Source organism: Sander vitreus, unplaced genomic scaffold (genome assembly GCF_031162955.1).
Source record: "Sander vitreus isolate 19-12246 unplaced genomic scaffold, sanVit1 ctg589_0, whole genome shotgun sequence".
NCBI lineage: Eukaryota > Metazoa > Chordata > Actinopteri > Perciformes > Percidae > Sander > Sander vitreus.
This window is the reverse complement of record NW_027595681.1, coordinates 1-19,598: the sequence shown is the minus strand read 5'-3', so window position 1 is coordinate 19,598 and position 19,598 is coordinate 1. Positions and strand designations below refer to the sequence as shown.

The window sequence follows — 19,598 nt, the reverse complement described above, 5'->3', positions numbered from 1 at the left end:
GATTTTGGTCCCCTTCCACCACCTCCCGACACTCCTCGGATTGATTGACTTTAACACGCCCCAATCGTTGGAAGATAATGTGGCTACACCCACCAGATCCTGCAGTGTGTCTCCTTCACTTCGCTGATACAGACACAGTTCTCCGGTCTGATACCTAAACATATATCCCCAGCTACCATGCTCTCCATAAGGTCTTAAAGACCATTCCTTATGCAGATGCACATTGAGCGCGGAGGCTTTTGGGATCCTGCGCATAAACAGCATACTTTTTCTGGGACCATCTACACCGGACTCTTGTAAAATGGTTATCTTTGTTTCGCTAATGCAAGACGTTGCGTCATCCCCCGACATGGTGAGTGAAATAATCTTATTTTGACTACACACTGATGACATAATGCCTTGTGAGTATGAGGGGGAAAAAAAAAGGAGGGGGGACACGTGGTTAAAAGGAGCACCCCATATGCTAATTAGGTCTATGTCTGTCTAAGAGTCACGTCATTTAAGTTTATAAGAATACAATTTGATGGATAGGAACCCTCCAACACACACACACACACACACACACACACACACACACACTTTGAGCAAATTATGTGGAATCCTCCCTTTAGATGAATGAGTCATTGTTGCTGTTTTTGTGAATAAGAACATTGAAAGAATTATACAGAATTATAATGAACTATAATTATATAACGTTATCCTGGATGATGTAATGTCTAGACAGTCAATTCATACGTAGAACAAAGGGGGGGCCGATCCCATACATATGCAAATGAGGGGCCCATGGGCACGCGTGGGAAAGGGGGCGGGGCGTGGGAATATGCAAATTAGGTCAAGGGGGCGGGCGTGGGAATATGCAAATGAGGTCAAAGGTCAGAGCTGTCAAGTTTGACGAAAGGTAGATCCTATACTCTCTCTTTTCATGGCTGCAACAAAAAGCTTATTTTTGTTTCCGGGAATGAATTGTGTTCAAAGTTGGCGTGACTGACAACATGTAGCTACATCCACTCAAGTATGTACAATTTAGGGAACTTGTACTAAGTTTGAGTACTTTCTATTGTCTGCTTCCAATAGACCACTATTTATTGTTACTCAACTACAGTTAGTTCCTTTGCAGATTAAGACTTTACACACACAACATGAGTAATAATGGTGGTTACAGACCAGCGTCCTGTGGACAATTGAGAATATACTTTTAGTAAATTTGACATAACTTGGACTTAGTACTTGTGGCTGTGTTGAGGAATCCTTTAACTTTGAGCTTGGAAGTGGATGGCACCTGCACAGCTCACATGTTTTCTGAGGGGTTATTCTGCCAGTATTCTCCTGTCACGGTTCTGACCACACCAGCTGCACAAAACGCACCGGTCATCCATCAAAGTCAGTAACACAAAAGTGTTTGTTGTGCTGTAACAGTACTGTCCATGGTGCTGATCCTACTGCACACCTCAGACTGGACACAGGAACTTCCTAAGTAACCAAGAAGGGTAGTAATATTGGGGTGCAACACATGCACAGTAAAAGCTGGTCTGCACTTGCCGAAAGGCTCAATAGCTCATTGGCTGGTACGTGCTCCAGTTACGTTGTGCATGTGTCATACCCCATAGCTCCCATGGGGTCAGACTGTATCCCAGCCTCCATTAATAGCCTTGAAGATAACCAGGAATCTCTCACCAACCTACAATCAGCAGGCTAACTTAACAGTATTAGTTAATCTCTATGTTCCCTGCTTGGGAGACTCCAGTTGATTGAATAAGACATCCTTCGAAATAAACATATGAATACCTTAGAGTATTAAGCTTTATTAATTTGTCTATTTTTGACAAGATGTTTTGTGTTAAATCCTTGCCTCATTGAGTAAACAAGCTTCAAGACATCTGAGATTGTTGATCTCTCTTTATCATTAGTGAGAGACCTCTATGATCATCTATATAATATACATATAATGTCTCAAATGAAACTACAGAAAGAAGTCAGAACGACATCTCTCAGACACTTTGATAGGTCTGATGGGGACCTGGGGGATGGGAGAAATTTGGATGAACAGGAGCCATAATAGGAGTTGATAAGCTCCATTGTAGCCTGTAGAGGGAAACAAGAATCAGACTTGCCATCCATGACCTGTCAGTCTTTTGACTTCAAAGAGGATCTCTGATCACTGACTCTAAGCAGCAGCTGTTGGGTGGAAGAGCATGACATTTGAAATCTTCATTGGATTTATCACAGTATCACAAAATAAAATACAATAAAAAGTAATTTATTCAACATACAGTTCACAATGTATGTTTATCATCCATACTGTTATAGGCTACTGATAAGCTACTATTTTGTATCACACACACAGCCTGGCAGGACTGGCAACTGTTTCCATGGTGGACACAAAACATGAACTGTTTTTCCTCTTTTCCCTCAAGGCAAGGGGAAGAGAGTTACAAATATTACATTTTCCACCTTTACATCGCTCCAAAACTGAAGGCTTGCAGCGCTTCCTGGTGGATAGCAAGTGCAAATGAATGAATAAGACTGGAAACCTATTTTATACAGTCTATGCTGGAATCTCAAAGACTCACTTTGATATGTAGGTAATGTCTTGGTGTAACTCTAAACTCTGTACATTTCCTTGATATTAATCTAATTATTTCATAAATTGCACGTGTGTAATTGTAAAATAATGTGTAACTTATAGGCTGTGTACATATAATGCAATGACGTAATCTCGTACTTTTATTTTGAAAAAAACTATGTCCGGAAGTGGCGCTTGGCATTTGGCATGCGCATAATGCAGAGGTAGACCAGTGTTTAGCCGACGGCATTAAATTGTAAACATTAGCAACCCGGGCGACTACTTTCTGTCTTTGGAATGGAAATATAAGGTAAAATCCGTCTTAAATGTGTCTACCTTTTGTCAGATAGTTGTCACTTATAACAATGTAAACACATGCAGTTTGGGAAGAGCTGACGTTAACTTATTTAGCTAACGTTATCTGTGGTTTTTGACCTGATGCTGAGACAGACTCAAGCGGCCACAGACCCCCTAGCTAGCTAAACATGTTGGCTTACAAGGGAATGTCTTTAGATTTAGTTACATTTTGTTTTCTTTGGTTGTATCAATTACCTTTAATGGTCTACGTTTGCTGTGTTTTGAATCGCCTGCGGATTCCTAACGTTACCTGAGAGTTAACATTAGCAATAGCACATAGCGTTAACCGACATCCTCCGTAGATCATCTAGCTAGCTAGCAAAGTTAGCTGACATTGATTTGTATAGTTTTGAGCATTAAACATTTCTTTCGGAAGCACGTTTTGCCATAACTATTGATAAACCTCACATGAGCCCAAATCTGACCATACCATAGGAAATTGTGATTAACGTTAGCTAGCTAGCTAGCGTTAGCTAACTGTCTTCGCATCCGGATCTGTCTATCGGCTGAAACTGCTGAGATTACTAACAACAAACAGTTAGCTATCTTATCTTAACTACTTGTTAATCATGCGAAGAATGTAGCTTGAATCAAATCACTCACAGGAGACGACCGTGTATTAACGTTAACGTTACACGAAGTGAAAGGACTGACATTGGTGATATTTTGACACAAAGCTGATGTCAAAAGTAACTAGCTAGGTAAACATCTGACCCGCTGTCTTGCTGATTCCGTGCAACACTAATCGGTTTGCCTTCCTGTTTTTCCACTATTTAATCCTTTGGCAAACACTGTTGCTTTGACTTTCAAATTTGTTTTAACTCCTGTTACATTTGTGGTGAAGACAGTCTGACTACAGAGAGAATCTGATTTGTTTTGTTGTCTTGGTAGGTCAACCCAAGGTGTGGGACCAAACATTGTTCTTCAGTGCATGGACGCAAAGCCAATGCGCAGGTAGGTGTGGTATGAAGGCACTTTTATATGATCATTTTCAGATTGAAAAATATGTTGGTATTGTTTCCAATTGACTCTCTCTAGACCAGGGATCTTCAACAGGGGGTCAGGGACCCCTAGGGGGTCCTCAAAGTCAATGCAGTCCAACATATTATTAGCAAATATAACTCCCCACTATTGATAGGCTTACTGGCCCATAGGTAAGATAGTCACTAAGGCTATCCACAGATACAGTTCATACTAAGGATTCACTGTGCCACATGTATGTTTAACATTAAAACATGATTTATAAAATCAGGCAAACAATTATTAGGCTTTTTTAATAGCTTAGGATTCTATGCAAAAAAAGATACGTATAAAGGCTTTTGGCCGCCCTACACGTTATTGTAAGCCCAGTTTAATATGCGACTTCATTTTATAAAATATGTAGTAGGGGCTCCCTGCTCTGTCTCTCTTTCAGATTAGGGGTCCTTGGCTTAAAAAACGCTGAAGACCCCTGCTCTAGACTGTTGACTGTGAATGTTTTTTTTGCTTAGATTAAATGTCACAACCGTGATGGGTGTTTAATGTGGGTTGAAAGTTATTTTTAGCGACGCTGCTAATGTGTTGTAAACACAGGTGCCAGTCCCCTATGTGTGGAGACACCTTTCAAAGCAATACAACTCTACAAACCACAGCTTTTCAAGGGTTTTCTCAAGCAATTTTGCATTGCACTCTCACAAAGTCGTGTGCCTCAGATTAAAATGGATGGTCAGAATGGAAGCAGCAGATGCAGTGATCACCATTTTTTTTTTATTTTATTTATATCCATATTAGGAATTAAGCTTCAAAAAGGCTCGGTCCTAAAATTTCTATCATGCAAATAGATAGGGTCTTTCTTTAGATCCTCCCTGCCTGGTAAATGCCCTCTTTCATACCCAACACCTCCAGTTTGTAATGCAGGATTTTAGTTTAACTTTTTAAGGTTTAATGTCTAATTATTGCCCATCTGGTTCATGTTTAGGGTCACCAGCGCACGCCAAGACACCACTGGAATGGACATCACCAGCCGCTGTACTCTGGGGGACCCCAACAAGCTCCCTGAAGGGGTCCCCCAGCCTGCACGCATGCCCTATGTCTCGGACAAACACCCCCGACAGACCCTGGAGGTGATCAACCTGTTGAGAAAACACCGTGAGCTCTGTGATGTGGTGCTGGTGGTGGGTGCCAAGAAGATCTACGCTCACCGTGTGATTCTGTCTGCCTGCAGCCCCTACTTCAGGTACAAGGAGACACACATTCAATTCAACTCACCTCTGGTAAAGGAAAACCTATCTGGAAATGAATCCACTGGCCAATGAATTGACATCAATGTGCAGGGGGAGTACTTTGAGTGCTGGCTGTAACAATAAGATCTCTTGATTTCCATGCTGTTTTCAGGGCGATGTTCACTGGAGAGCTGGCTGAGAGCAGGCAGACAGAAGTGGTTATCCGCGACATCGATGAGAGAGCCATGGAGCTGCTCATTGACTTTGCCTACACCTCCCAGGTAACAACAGTGGCAGTGGACAGTGTTTCTATGTGGCATTAAGGATTGGTGGTGCGTTGTTTGTAGTAACACAAATTTCCATGTTTATTGACCATAAGCGTGCAGATGGTCACCATATCTAAAAATCTGCTAGCGGCCAAATGTGTGGACATGACGGCCGCCTGTGCTCATGCAGAACCCGCTGAACAAGACTTGCAACAGTGGATGTAATTAAGAGATTTTAACAGTCATATGCACAAATAAATCCACGACCAAAAAAAAAGTACCACATTTCCAAGACACCGTATATCCCCTACAGTACAGTAAGGTCTGTCATCAAAAATGCAAAGAATGTGGTGCGACTGACTGGAGCAGGTCATCCTCACAATCTCTGTCTGTGTGAGGAGAGGCCGGTGGAGAGAGCTGCAGGGTTCCACATCCCAGATGGGAGACGCACTGCTCGACAAATCTTTGCTCAATTGCTTCACGAATTGGAGCTTCGTGGACAAACTCAATGTGAAGCGTCTCTGATGTCCTGACCCTGCTCCTAGGTGACAGTAGAGGAGGGAAATGTCCAGACGCTGCTCCCTGCGGCCTGCCTTCTCCAGCTGGCTGAGATCCAGGAGGCCTGCTGCGAGTTCCTCAAGAGGCAGCTGGATCCCTCCAACTGTCTGGGCATCAGGGCCTTCGCAGACACACACTCCTGCCGCGAGCTGCTGCGCATTGCAGACAAGTTCACCCAGCACAACTTTCAGGAGGTAAGAACATGGATACATCGGAATAACTGTCCGTAGTCCCTTTTTAGAGTTCTTAAAAGTCATATGTTGTACTATATGTTACAAAAATGACGTGGGTACATTTTAGGAGCGTGAGTGTGAATCTTTAAGGCACCTTATTTTATTTCTATGCATGATTTATTTCTTCTCGCTGTGTGACTACTTGGTACTTTTCAAACGTGTTTGTTATGATCCACAATTAAAATAACCACATTCATTTACTTCCATTATCTACAATAGTAGTAACACATAAAAGAGGTGTGTGAACTGGAAGGTTACCCAACCTATTTATTTATTTATTATTTTCACCAGCGTTACTGAAGATTGAGTTTATGTTGCACCGCCGGAAGATATGTAGCGCGTCCACTGACACGAGAAGTGCTTTAGACACGTGTGCACAGTTGTAGATGGGGTAGCGAGGCCGGTAACATCCGGCAGCGAAGCCTTCGTTGTCGCCAAGCCTGCTTTTAAATGACCAATAACCAGAATCGTTTTTCCCCCCACCCCTGGTAAATTTAGACTGAAGGTGCAGAAAAGAAAATGCTCTGCCTAACCATTTACATGTCCGTAGTAATCGTTGTTAAGCTGTGCAAGCAAAGCTATTCAGATTTACATATTTCAGTTTTAGTCAGACTGCAAGTTATTTTGATACAAAAATGCACAGCTATGAGTCATAGTTCCCTTTATCCTGCCACACTACTGTCAGAGCTTTACTCTCCTTGTCTTTTAGTCTTCGTTGTGCACACACGCATGTGTAAAAACAGTCAAAAACTCTTACATCTGGTAAGGAAAATGTGCAATTACTATGGATACTTTCCCTAAATGCTTCCTATGGAAAGCATGAAATCAAGCATGTGTCTGCGTTTACATTTTACGTAATGTCATCAGCAGGAAAGTATGTCACACGCTCATAGCTCAGTTGGTTTGTTTCTCCATCGTGTTTACCTAGTTTTTTTCCAAGCCAGAGGAAGAGGAAAGCTGTCACAACATCACATTTAGAAGACCTATCTTCACTGCACTTTTCTTTTTTCTTTTTTTCAAATCTCTTTATTGAGTTTTTCCAGGACATGCACAATATACGTTACACCAGCAGCACCCCATGGCAATACAAGAAATGTCCAGATAAGCAAGCAAACCATTACAGAACCAGCAATGAAACAGGCAGCAACCGAAACCATAAAGGAGTAGTTGAATTGTTGGGTGCCTGGGTAGCTCACCTGGTAGAGCAGGCGCCCATATATAGAGGTTTACTCCTCGATGCAGCGGCTGCATGTCATTCCCCCTCTCTCTCCCCTTTCATGTCCTCAGCTGTCCTATACAAATAAAGGCCTAAAATGCCCAACAAATAATCATTGAGGAGAATTGAAATGAACCGTTCTCTCTTTGTGGCACAGCTGCTTGACTGTCTGCTCTACTCTGTTGTCTTAGGTAATGGAAAGTGAGGAGTTCATGCTGCTGCCTGCCAACCAGTTGATTGACATCATTTCCAGCGATGAGCTCAATGTGCGGAGCGAGGAGCAGGTTTTTAACGCTGTGATGGCCTGGGTGAAATACAGCATCCAGGAACGCAGACCACAGCTACCCCAGGTTAATGGCTGAAGAAATGTCCTATCACAACAGTTAACTGGCTGTGTTGGCTGTATGGTTTTAGGGCTGCACGTTATGAGGGACATATCTTATTGCGATTATTTTGACTGATATTGCTATATGATGAACGATATTGGAGAGAATGATAATTTTTGTCAAATTATTCTTGTTTTTATTGAAAAAAAAGTGATTTTTTTTTTTTTGCTAGGATCTGTACCAGAAAACGATTTTTTTTCTTTAGTCTGTGTGATGAGATTTGTAGGCCGGGATGTCTCTGCAGCACCACACAACCTAATTCAGAATGGTACTCATTGATACTTATTTTGCCTTTTAACAAATGTTGCGCACCCCCCTGCGATTTTGATATTGCACTAGTCCATGTTGCGATTTGGATACAATTGCTAATATTTGTGCAGCCCTAGTTATTGGTGTACATTCCAGTCCCATTCCCTCAGCGTTACAACACTTAAGAACTGACTGATCTGTGTTCTGTGTTGTGAAGGTCCTGCAGCATGTCCGTCTCCCGCTGCTCAGCCCCAAGTTCCTGGTGGGCACCGTTGGGTCCGACCCTCTTATTAAGAGTGACGAGGAGTGCAGGCGAGTGCTGTTTGTTTTTGTTTTTTTTCTACCATTTCGACGCTTTTGTGGGAAAATGCAGCTGGTGCCGATCTGGAGCCAGTAATTTGGTGGAATTCTTTAAATTGCCAGACGGTAACATCCTATGAACGTTTTTCTTCTAAATTCTGAACTTCACAAAATAATTCAGGTTGAAAAATGCTGAAAGGGGAGAAACCTCTTCTACCTCCATTTAATACAATGAGGGTGGTACGGTGACGATATGTAACCTTGATTTGTTTTCAGAGACCTGGTTGATGAGGCGAAGAATTACCTGCTGCTGCCGCAGGAGAGGCCACTGATGCAGGGCCCCAGAACCCGGCCGAGGAAACCCATCCGCTGTGGAGAGGTACTCTTTGCAGGTCAGTGTCTTTTTAGGCAATCCATTACAGGGCTGGGACATTATGCCTTTGTCCCGATTTGATTCTCTCACGATACATGGGTGCCGATTCGATTTGTATTGCAATTCGATAGTATTGAGATTTTATTTTCCTTATTTAACACAAACAAAAGTTGAATAATGCACTTCTAGAGACACTGTATCTAATGAAAACTAATTGTTTTCTATGAAGAATGCACATGACATGCCATACAGTCAGTCTTTCAGTCAGTTTGGCTGGAAACTGATAAGATGTCAGCGGTACTGTATGAGCAAAATGTTTATGTGAATAATTGGTAAAAGAAGAGGGGAAAAAAATCGATTCTAGGGAAAAGAATTTTCAATTTTTAAAAATCGTCACACACACACACACCCACCCAAATAAATTACAACCAGGGTTTCCCTTGCATCAAATATAGAGACGTATGTAGACTTCTGCAGAGGACACTACCAGTGTGGAGGATTGTAAAAAGTGTATCTTGCAGAACGAAATGACTCGCCTGCATCATGTTAATTTAATTCTGTGTACTCTCGTCTCCTTGTCCTGTAGTTGGTGGTTGGTGCAGCGGTGACGCCATCTCCAGCGTGGAGCGTTACGATCCCCAGACCAACGAGTGGCGGATGGTGGCGTCGATGAGTAAACGGCGATGTGGCGTCGGCGTCAGTGTTCTGGATGACTTGCTGTATGCGGTGGGAGGTCACGACGGCTCGTCGTACCTCAACTCTGTGGAGAGGTGGGGGGGAGGGGTCACGGTCGCGCGATGCTTCGTCCGGATAGTCGGATCTAGACGTAAACTTGTAGGGTCATTTCTCTTTATTCCATCTCTCCTGTCCAGATATGATCCTAAGACCAATCAGTGGAGCAGTGATGTGGCCCCCACTAGCACTTGTCGCACCAGTGTAGGAGTGGCTGTCCTCGGTGGTTATCTGTATGCTGTCGGGGGACAGGATGGGGTTTCCTGTCTCAACATTGTAGAAAGGTATCTGTCCAAACTCTTGTGTCTGTGATAAACTGTTCATATAACCATCTTATATCAGTGAGTGTTTGTTTTTCGTGGTAGTTCAGTCTGTTTATATCTCTTATCCTCATCCCCGAAGTTCATACCCAGACACTAGGAATGTTAACACTTGCACTGCCACGCCGCCAGGCATTTTAGGGGTACTATAACTGCTAAGTCCTACCCCCAAGAGCTTCTGTATCCTTTGTTATTGCTGACGGGCCATTAACACGTCACCCCTCTCAAACTCTATAGCGTTGCTTGTCCTTATAAAAATAAGGACAAGCGCAGCTCCCACACACCATACACAGCCAGATACCCACACAAAACTATTGTACTCTTAGCAGTTTACAGTAAAATGTGGTAATTAAAAAAATAATAATATTGGGACATATAATATAAGCTATCACCCAATGCTGTGTCGTTCAGTTTAGTTCAGTCAACCCAAAATGTTCAAGGTTTCTGTGAGCAACTCCCACAAATCATTTTTTTTATGAACGCTTTTTAAAAACACCATCTTTTTTTGTTTTCGATCTGATGCTGAACTGAGTTGTAAGCAGCGTAAAAAACCTAAAAGGCTGGAAACATGCTAAAACATTGTAATCAATTTCAGCATTTCGACCAATCGGATTTAATTCTTAGTTCCACTCTTGGCCACGCCCACATCGACTTGCCTATATTTACATGGACCCAAGAAAAGTTCTGAACGTTACTGAAAAACAAATGTCTAGTCCGTATCCTAGTAATAGAATGGCGTCCTTCTTATGCTTTAGGTATGATCCTAAGGAGAACAAATGGACTCGTGTGGCCTCCATGAGCACCAGGCGACTGGGTGTAGCTGTGGCTGTGCTGGGGGGCTTCCTGTACGCTGTAGGAGGGTCTGATGGGACATCACCATTAAATACAGGTATGGTACTGAGTCGTGTGATAAGTGCAATCTTAAATTAACCCAGAGCCTTGACAAGAGTGGGTAAGGAATGAGAGGAGAGGTGGCATCAGGTAGAAACCTGTTGGAATTGTGTGTAATGTTAATGTTTATATGCACAACAGAGTGAACCCACACAAAAAAGACACTACCGTATTTTCCGGACTATCAAAATATATATAAAAAAAAACATGTTTTTAAATGTTAATTCATACTGACTGACATGAACCAAGGAGTAAACCTTACCGTCTACAGCCGCGTGAGGGCGCTCTAGGCTTGTGACAACTATATGCTGCTCCTGTACCCCTGAAAAAAATGTACTCAAACATTACCTTAAAGACAACTGAGAAAGACTGAACACAAACAAAATGCCCCCAAAAAGAAAATCCTATTGTGCAGATTACAAACTGCAGGTATTAAAATATGCGACCGAAAACAGTAATCGAGCAGCAGAAAGTAAGTTTGGAGTGAGTGAGAAACTTGTGAGGGACTGGCGAAAAGCAGAGGTTACTCTTACTGCAATGAAGAAAACAAAGGAAGCTAATCGCGGGCTGAAAGCAAGATGGCCAGAGCTGGAGGAACGAGTCCACAGATGGGTGCTTGAACAACGTGCTGCTTCTTAATTCCATGCGATGCCTTGTGAATGCAGTCAAGACCATCAATTTAAAACTAACAAAGGTATATTAGTTGGTATCAAAATGGGTAGTTTTATTGTTTGGAATAGTTAATCTGCTTTAAAGTGCAGTATGACCTCACTACCTGTTATTTTACAGGAAGTAACCTCAGCTCTATCTCAAGCTGTCTGTCCACTACATTGTTGGTTCGTTGTCAACATGTTCCCTGCAATCCTTTTCTTTTTTGCTGTCATCTGACGTCTTTCTCCTTGTTTTCTTCTTCTCAGTGGAACGCTACAACCCTCAAGAGAACCGCTGGCACACGGTGTCTCCGATGGGAACCAGGAGAAAGCACCTCGGCTGTGCCGTCTACCAGGACATGATTTACTCTGTCGGGGGGAGAGACGACACCACAGAGCTGAGCAGCGCTGAGCGATACAACCCCAGGACAAACCAGTGGTCTCCTGTAGTGGCCATGACGTCCAGACGGAGCGGGGTGAGTGTGTGTGCGTTGGGATTTTGTGCAGTTAGGATATGAGGCTTGTTCTTGCATAGTTTTAGTTATTGCATCGGATTCATATGTCAATAATGAGATAGACTGCATTTAATTCGTAAAAGGATTTATTACAAAAACATTACATTACAGAAATGCTGTGTTCTGGGGTGACCTGTAGCTCACACGGTAGAGCGTGCGCCCAATGTTGGCATTGTTCTTCGCAGCGGCCTGGGTTCGAATCCGACTCGAGGCCCTTTGCTGTGTGTCATCCCCTCTCTCTCTCTCCCCCATTTCCTGTCTCTCTTCAGGTGCTCTAATAAAGGACAAAGCCTTAAAAAAAGGCTGTGTTCAAGGCTGAAGTGTGTGTGTGTGTGTGTGTGTGTGTAGGTGGGCTTGGCTGTAGTAAATGGTCAGCTGATGGCAGTGGGAGGCTTCGATGGGACGACGTATCTAAAAACTATAGAAGTCTACGACCCTGACGCAAACACATGGAGGTAAGTGGCACCATGTGAAATAATGAGGTTACAAAAAACAGTTACTAAATACAATTGTGAAAAGAATAAAGCAAAACAACTCTGCAATACCAGTAGTAAGTCAAGATCAGAGATCATAGTAAATGCTCTACAGATATTGAGCGCCATTAACGATTTTTTCTTTTATGTGTTCTTTTTCTGTATGTGGGTTGAGAATTATTTATCTGGTAGATCTCAAGCTGTTGTGGCTGATGGTTATCAATCAGTTTTTCTGAATATCTGTGAAAAGGTTCCTCATGGGTCTGTTTTGGGGCCTCTTTTATGAACTATATTTATTAATGATTTTAATTCTTATGTTAGGAACAGCTCAGTTCATCTCTATGCAGATGATACAGTCATCTATTCAGTTGCCCCTTCTGTTGATCTCGCTCTTCAGAACCTCACCATTTGACTCTCTTTTCAGGTTGTACGGAGGAATGAACTACCGCCGGCTAGGTGGGGGGGTGGGCGTCATTAAAATGACTCACTGTGAATCCCACATATGGTAACACCAATATCCCCTCCCCCCCACCCCCTCACACACTTCTCATCATGTTGCAATGGATGCCTCTTCACCAACTCTTGTGCCTCCAAAAGAGACGCTGTAATTCATGCGAGCATGAGAAAAACACGCGGGGACACAAGGCGGAAAGAGGAAACTTTGAACACTAGTTCATCCCCAGCCCCACTGTGAGGACATTACCTTTTGGAATACCCTGGTTGTCCTCATTGACTGACCACGGTCTCCATGAAGTGCACTGAGAGCAGAGGTCTACTAATGACCTCACCAAGTTTTCACCCTCCAAGCCTCTCGGTCCGGGACATTTGATTCGGCATGTGTGACGGAACTCAACTCGACCATATTGCTGCTGAGGGAGATCAGCTTACATTTGTTGGAAGATGCTTTTTTTCAGTCTGTCCAACTGTGAAAGCCTCTATCACCTTCCCTTGTGTTAAAATGCCAGAACCCCAAATTCTGGTTACTGACCACCGCCCTCAATAAGTAAAAAACAAACCAACAAAAAACAGCCAGGGGACCAGCAAACCTTCTGTTCATTGTGTAAGATTGATTATTTCCTGGAGACACAACATTGCATTCTGACTGTCGGAGGAAAATCCACTCTCTCGCTTTTTACATACATCTCAGCTGTGGCTGTCGCGTCTCTGGGCCTCATTTGTAGCATTAGGCAGTGGAAAGCTGTCAGGCAGTTATCTTCTGAAAGTAGATACCTAGATAGGGCAAACTGAATTTATTTTACTAGGCAAGATTGGTAGCATTAGAAGGATGAGAAGGATTTTCTCCCAAACTTACTGTCGTTGGATGAGGCTCTGCCGCTGCAGTTTACAGGAGGTTACTGTGGCTGTTTGTGACGTTGGGTTTTTCAAGATTTCACTTCAGATGCTGACAGTGTGTTTTAAAGGATCACCTTAACCCTTCAGTGGAAAGGACTTAGACACCAGAGTCATCCAATGGTGTTGCTGTTTTTTTTGCGTATGTCAGTGTGCATTTTCAGAAAGGCGTTCATGGTGTTGCATACAGTTTTACGCTCTAACATTGCATTGTAAAGACAGGAGAAGCTTTAAAGGTCAAACCCTGCCTAGTTTCACACGTCCACACACCGGGCCAACCGTTGTGTAATAATGGTGTGATTGTTGTATTCTCGTTTTCAGAAAGTTCAAGAAAATTGTCCCCTGGGTTCTGCTACGAAAAGGGGGTTTTAGACCCTTTGAGATGATCAGACAAGCACTTATTTTGAAGCATACTGAAACCTTAAGGCCATGATCAGACAGAGCGCGTTTGCAAGTTGCAAAATGTGAGGCGCACCACACTGCCTTTTTTGTTAAAGACGCCACCGATCAGATTTGTTATTCTTGCTATGCAACCGTCAAAATCACCCGTCCTCAGCCAACCGTTATTTTGCTGGGAAGTGAAAGAGCTTTTCCACTCGGAGTTGAAGTTGGTTATTTTTACTCGAGGCATTCAGGTCCCACCTGCAAAAACGCGAGGCGCTCAGCCATGCAAAAACGGCGAGCAAGATCCTTCACCCCTAACTCAAACATTACAAAAAGCCGCCCCAGGCTGCTTAAACACGCTGTCTGATCGGGGCCTAACTGTGTCCTGTACTGCATCTGATAGCATGTGGTCAGCTTTACCTTTACCTTAAATAGTGTAGGAGCTTTAAAGGATAATGCTGGCCATATTCTATGTTTGTTTGCCATATTCAACAAATCTCAAAAAAAGACTACAACCAACAATGTGTTAGTCTGTCTCCAAGTACTTTCTAGCTTTCCGGCCCTGTCTGGGGTAATTCCTATGGGGTAATTATATCAGGCTTTAATGCACACACAATACTTGGGCCTGCACATGGGATTTGTTGACAAAATTTCATCACTTACGTTTTAAAGCTAATTTCACGTAATGCATCAAGTACACTTCCTTTACCAGAGTCCATTTAGAAAAGACACGTTTTATTTTCAATGCAACTGCCAGGGGCATAGCCTGGTTGAACATGGCAAGCAAGTCTCAAGCCCATGACACAATAATTAAGTTCAGTGTCACAATAACAGTTGGATAAACGTTTTAAATATCTTCTGTCAGAACTGAAGCTATTTTCAGCCATTCCTTTTAAGATGCTGATCACCTCTAGGCGACAGATTTACCACAGCCTAGGCAGCACAAAGGCCCAAGCTCAGTTCAGAAATGTTAATAGAAACTGTTCTCATTTATTATTATTATTATAATAAAAGGACGGCATTTTCTTGCCAAAGGCTGTTTTGGAGTATACAAAACCTGAAGAGTTCTGTTTTTTTTATTTATTTATTTTTAATTTTTTTTTTATAACTAACTTCCATAACATCCGATAACACAAATCAGTGAGGCGTTTTCTCATTTAAATGGAGGCCAATTAAACCCAGCCTCTGTAATGGAATTTCTGTTACACGCTTAACACGTACAGTATAGCATCAAAGTCAGTCCTGCAACAGACTGAACAGAAGAAGTTGGGGAGAAATTGTTCATGCCAGTAGACTACGACCAATGCAGTAGTAAACAGTATGTATCCCAGTTTGTTGTTAAAAGAACGGGCCGCGTTGATTTCATTCTTAACTGTTATATGCATTAATAAAGTAACAACTTACGTAGTAGTCAGTGATTTTTCATTTTAGCTTTTGTTTACACAATCATGGGGTTTAGGACACACTGGGCCTTTTTGTTCTGTATTCTCACTTCCCACAGTTTTAGTTTTTGTATGTCCTCATACAACAGTGTAACGGCACCACCTGCTGGAGGACACTTATAGTGCAGCACTGATACGGATAATCAAAAGATCCCCACTGCAGTTCACTTACTGGTCCTTGGTTGCATAACTGATTTCAGCTCAACGTAAAACACAAGTGGAGACCGGCACAGTTCGAATAGATGGTGAAACTGGTTTGGATGAATCTTCTCACAATTGATTGCACTGTGATTGGAAATGCATTTTAGACTTTATCTATTTTTATTTTTCCTTCTTTATTATATTTTATATTGGTGTTTGACTTTCCAGATAGGGGCAGAACAAGAATCCTTATAGGAGTCAGTGATTTCAGGCCTCACGTTGAGAATGACGCCCTCGAGTCTTTGCAGAAGTGGATTTATTTCATAGATCCAACACAGGTTTTGACATGCTTTGTGTCACACACAGTTCCTCACAGTTCTGCACTTTAAAATTGTGTGTGGAACAAATGCATCGCTGTAATAACCAGCAAGTGAGGACAATGATACAAGGCTGCCGTTATGCATTATTATAACCACGTGTTCATGAGCAAGCAGGTCCTAACCTGAATATAAGCATTCATGTTTAATAATATGGTAACTCTAGATTTTGCTGGGGTTACGTTTTCTACGTTAGTGGAGATTTGAAGTCGCAGGATCACATCAGGTTTGTCTGACCATGTGGTAATTCACAAAAATGTTGTTAAAAATGAATGTTTAGGTTTTTTCGTATGTTTTGCAGTCACACGCTGATCATCACTCTCACACGTTGAACAAAGAAATAATCCCATGTTGCCAACTGTGTATGCCTGCTTCTTGAAAACACTCCCAAGAATGTGTTGCTATTTTTTTTTTTTTTTACTGCCACAGAATTATAAGGAAATCCCACTCAGATAAAGACTCCATCATGTTTATGCTGTGGTTTCAAGAAAAACACCCATGTTTTTGTGAAAATGCATTTTTCAGATAATCCATTGAAGTTTTAAATGGGTTATTAAATGTAAACGTAGCACAGGTAATCCTTCAATTTAGTTGAAAAATCCCAAACCAAATTTAGGGATTTGTGGTTTATATTGAACAGCGACAGAAACCTCAGCATTTGACTCTGTGATATTACTGGTAAAGGAATAAAAACTGTAGGACGAACCGAGAAAATGTTTTTAATTAGCAGACTGTTTCTTAATCTACGGTTTTCTTCTGAGACCAAAGCGTATCCTTATCTACCCCAAAATTCCCCTTTTTTTTAACATCTTTATCTCGTCTTAATTTTCTGGCGATAGATATTTGTTACCAAATATTAATTAGGGCTGTCCTAGACCAGTTAATACTGTATTTAACTGAGTGGAGTTTCCCTTTTAATCGGGTAAGCTACTAATGATTCATTGTGATTGTGATGAACAGAAGTCAAGCAGCCTTCAGTCAGTAGCCTATATTTAAATATCTTGTTCTGAGTGACCCAAACATGGTTGTGACCTCTGGTGTTTGTTTTCATGTATCAAACAGCCATCTCTCCGCTGTGGTCACTACAGCAGCTCTGGATTCACCATGTTCACTACGACAAGGATTAAACGTTTTTCGTGTGTGTGTGTGATGGGGTGGACTGATTGTATCGGGCCCTCATGTCAGAAAGCATGCAGGGAGGGGCCCACAGAGGGTCCAGAATTTAGTGCTACGCCCCTGCTGTGACTATGTAAAAAGGAATGCCCACCAGTTAACAACCCTGTGCTCCCTTGCGGATCAAAATGTGATCATTGAGGTCTACCAATTGTGTTGAATGCATTTCCTTCCTCATAAAACATTTGCACAGCCCTTTTATTTTTTTTATATATATATATTTTTTAAATCATGCGTTGTTTAAATGCATGTAGCAAACATTACAGTATTTCTTCTTGTAAAAACAATGCATAGACGGCACACCAGCAGCTCACCGGGTTGAGTGTGTATTAAGGCTGAATCCTTAATAGTACTGTGATTGTGTGTACCATCCTCACTTGAACAGAAACCTCAGCATTTGAGCCTGTGGTATTACTGGTAAAGGAATGAAAACTATAGGCGGCAGAACGAACCCCGAAAATTTTTTTTAATTAGCCCACTGTTTCTTAATCTACGGTTTTGTTCTGAGAAAATGGTACACGCAATCGCAGGAGCCTGGGTTCGAGCCTCGCCCAGGGCCCTTTGCTGCTGCTCTTTCCCTTTCCTCTCTGTCACTATGTTATTATAGCAGAAATGTTTTTATTAAAAATAAAAAAAGATGAATGCATAGCACTACTAGTATTCTCCACAGTGTACCTATTTCATTTACAGTTAGGAAATGTATCCCTATCTATCCCATGACAGGCATGTTGCCAACAACCAGACGCATTAATATTAAGTGAAGGCATTTTGTGTCCCAGTGTGTGTGTGTGGTAGACATGTAGGTTGATGGACGCGAACACCTTGACAGGATGCTGTTCACACAATTCACCTCCCCTAAAAATGAGTTTCCCCCTGGTGAGTCTTCACTTCAGATTCACATCAGGTAACAAAACACGTTCAAGGTCTGAGCTTGTTTTTTTTTTGCTTGCCTCCAAACAGTAATGAAAAATTTTTTTCTAAATCTAAGATTGCAAAGACTGAAAAATGTCTCCCAGAAGAAATGCTTCCACATGCATTCTAATGAAAGCTGACATTTTGCAGTGATATACCCATATGAAAGCTGAGCTTAAGAATACTTTGGGGGGGGGTTAAAGCACCTATGCCTTGCGGAAGACAGGAAGACTGCTGGATTAACTTTTAAGCATGAAAATGCTTGCTAAACCATTTAAAGAATAACAATGAGACACATTTACTGACATGAAACTGAGAACGTCCATTCATCTTATACATGCACTGTCACTAACAGTCACTGCACTTGGTCAAATGTATGCCTTTAAAGCATGAGAAAGCTGGTTGGGACTACACACTAGCACTCTCAAGTGAGAACAAGGTTTCCCCTGCCTATATAACCCAAAGGCAGGCGGCCTTTGTATTATTAGCTGCTGCCTTGGCTTTTTTACGCCCTATTGTGCCTTTAATCAATTCTGCTTTGATGGGCTTATACCAAGCATGTGACCATTACACACGATTCGAATGTGGAGGCGATGGGGGAATGACACATTAAATAAGCCATGAATTGTGAAAGGCAAACGAATGTGTGTTTGTCACAGGTTTGGGAATTAGCACCCGCCACCGGCCGAATGCGGGTGAATTTTAACAGATGTTAAAAGACTGTTCTGACATCAAATGGATCTACAGTGCACCACCTTTTGGGTGTCTACTTTATTCTTTAATAAAAGTCCTAGGACACAGGACATAGAGAGGTGAAAGACTGTAACAGTAACTGATCTCTGCAGGTTAAATCCAGACATCTGAGTTTTCTGTTGCACGACTAAAACAACCTTTAAATGTATACGTTCCACCAAAACAAGTTCCTTCCCGAGGCTATATTGCAGCGGCACCGTGGCTCCATCTGGCGCTTAGCGCCGCCAACGAAGATTGGGATTGGTTTAAAGAAAGGCCAATAAACCAGAGCACGTTTTTCTCCCATCCCAGAATGTTCTGTGGACCCTTCGCAGCGCGGAGGAGGAAGGTCTGGCAATGCGAGACTAGGTGGGATCAAGAACATGCTGGAGAGATTATCTCATCTTACCTGGGAACTCCCCAGGATCCCCCAGTAGGAGCTGGAAGGTGTTGCTGGGGAGAGGGACGTCTGGACTACCTCGCCTAGCCTGCTGACGTTGCGTCCAGGCCCCAGATAACTAACAGAAAATGGATGGATGGAGGGAAGTAATTAGTTGTCTAATTACATTTGTCTGAGAGGACTTTTGTCTGAGAGTAAAATTATCCCATCACATTTTGGATAAAATAACAAGTGATAAGTAACTCGTTTTTGTTTGAGTAACCCCCCAAACACCACATACTGTTTGTTTACAATATTTCAGAAGATGAGAGACCTCCTGTACACACATATCTACTTCTGTTTCAGTGCCACTTTTTCTCGGTTTCTCTTCACTTTCTCCTTTTCCTGTCTTATAAATGGACACT

General features: G+C 42.2%; 1 protein-coding gene across 1 annotated transcript; it reads left to right on the top strand.

The window, feature by feature from the left end:
- The first annotated feature begins 2,764 nt into the window (after window positions 1-2,764).
- klhl20 (kelch-like family member 20) lies at window positions 2,765-13,860 on the top strand. The gene is made up of 14 exons (XM_078245557.1): window positions 2,765-2,873; window positions 3,812-3,874; window positions 4,878-5,135; window positions 5,294-5,402; window positions 5,933-6,139; window positions 7,586-7,744; window positions 8,247-8,341; window positions 8,606-8,721; window positions 9,289-9,472; window positions 9,575-9,718; window positions 10,510-10,643; window positions 11,563-11,771; window positions 12,159-12,265; window positions 12,708-13,860. Exons 2-14 carry the CDS (start codon window positions 3,852-3,854, stop codon window positions 12,790-12,792), a joined length of 1,830 nt encoding a protein of 609 aa, XP_078101683.1. The 5' UTR covers window positions 2,765-2,873; window positions 3,812-3,851; the 3' UTR covers window positions 12,793-13,860.
- Window positions 13,861-19,598: the final 5,738 nt, after the last annotated feature.

Coding starts and splice junctions, on each gene's coding strand:
- klhl20 (XM_078245557.1), top strand. CDS start 3,852: ATGGACGCAAAGCCAATGCGCAG. Junction 3,875..4,877: donor GACGCAAAGCCAATGCGCAG/GTAGGTGTGGTA, acceptor GTTCATGTTTAG/GGTCACCAGCGCACGCCAAG. Junction 6,140..7,585: donor CCCAGCACAACTTTCAGGAG/GTAAGAACATGG, acceptor CTGTTGTCTTAG/GTAATGGAAAGTGAGGAGTT.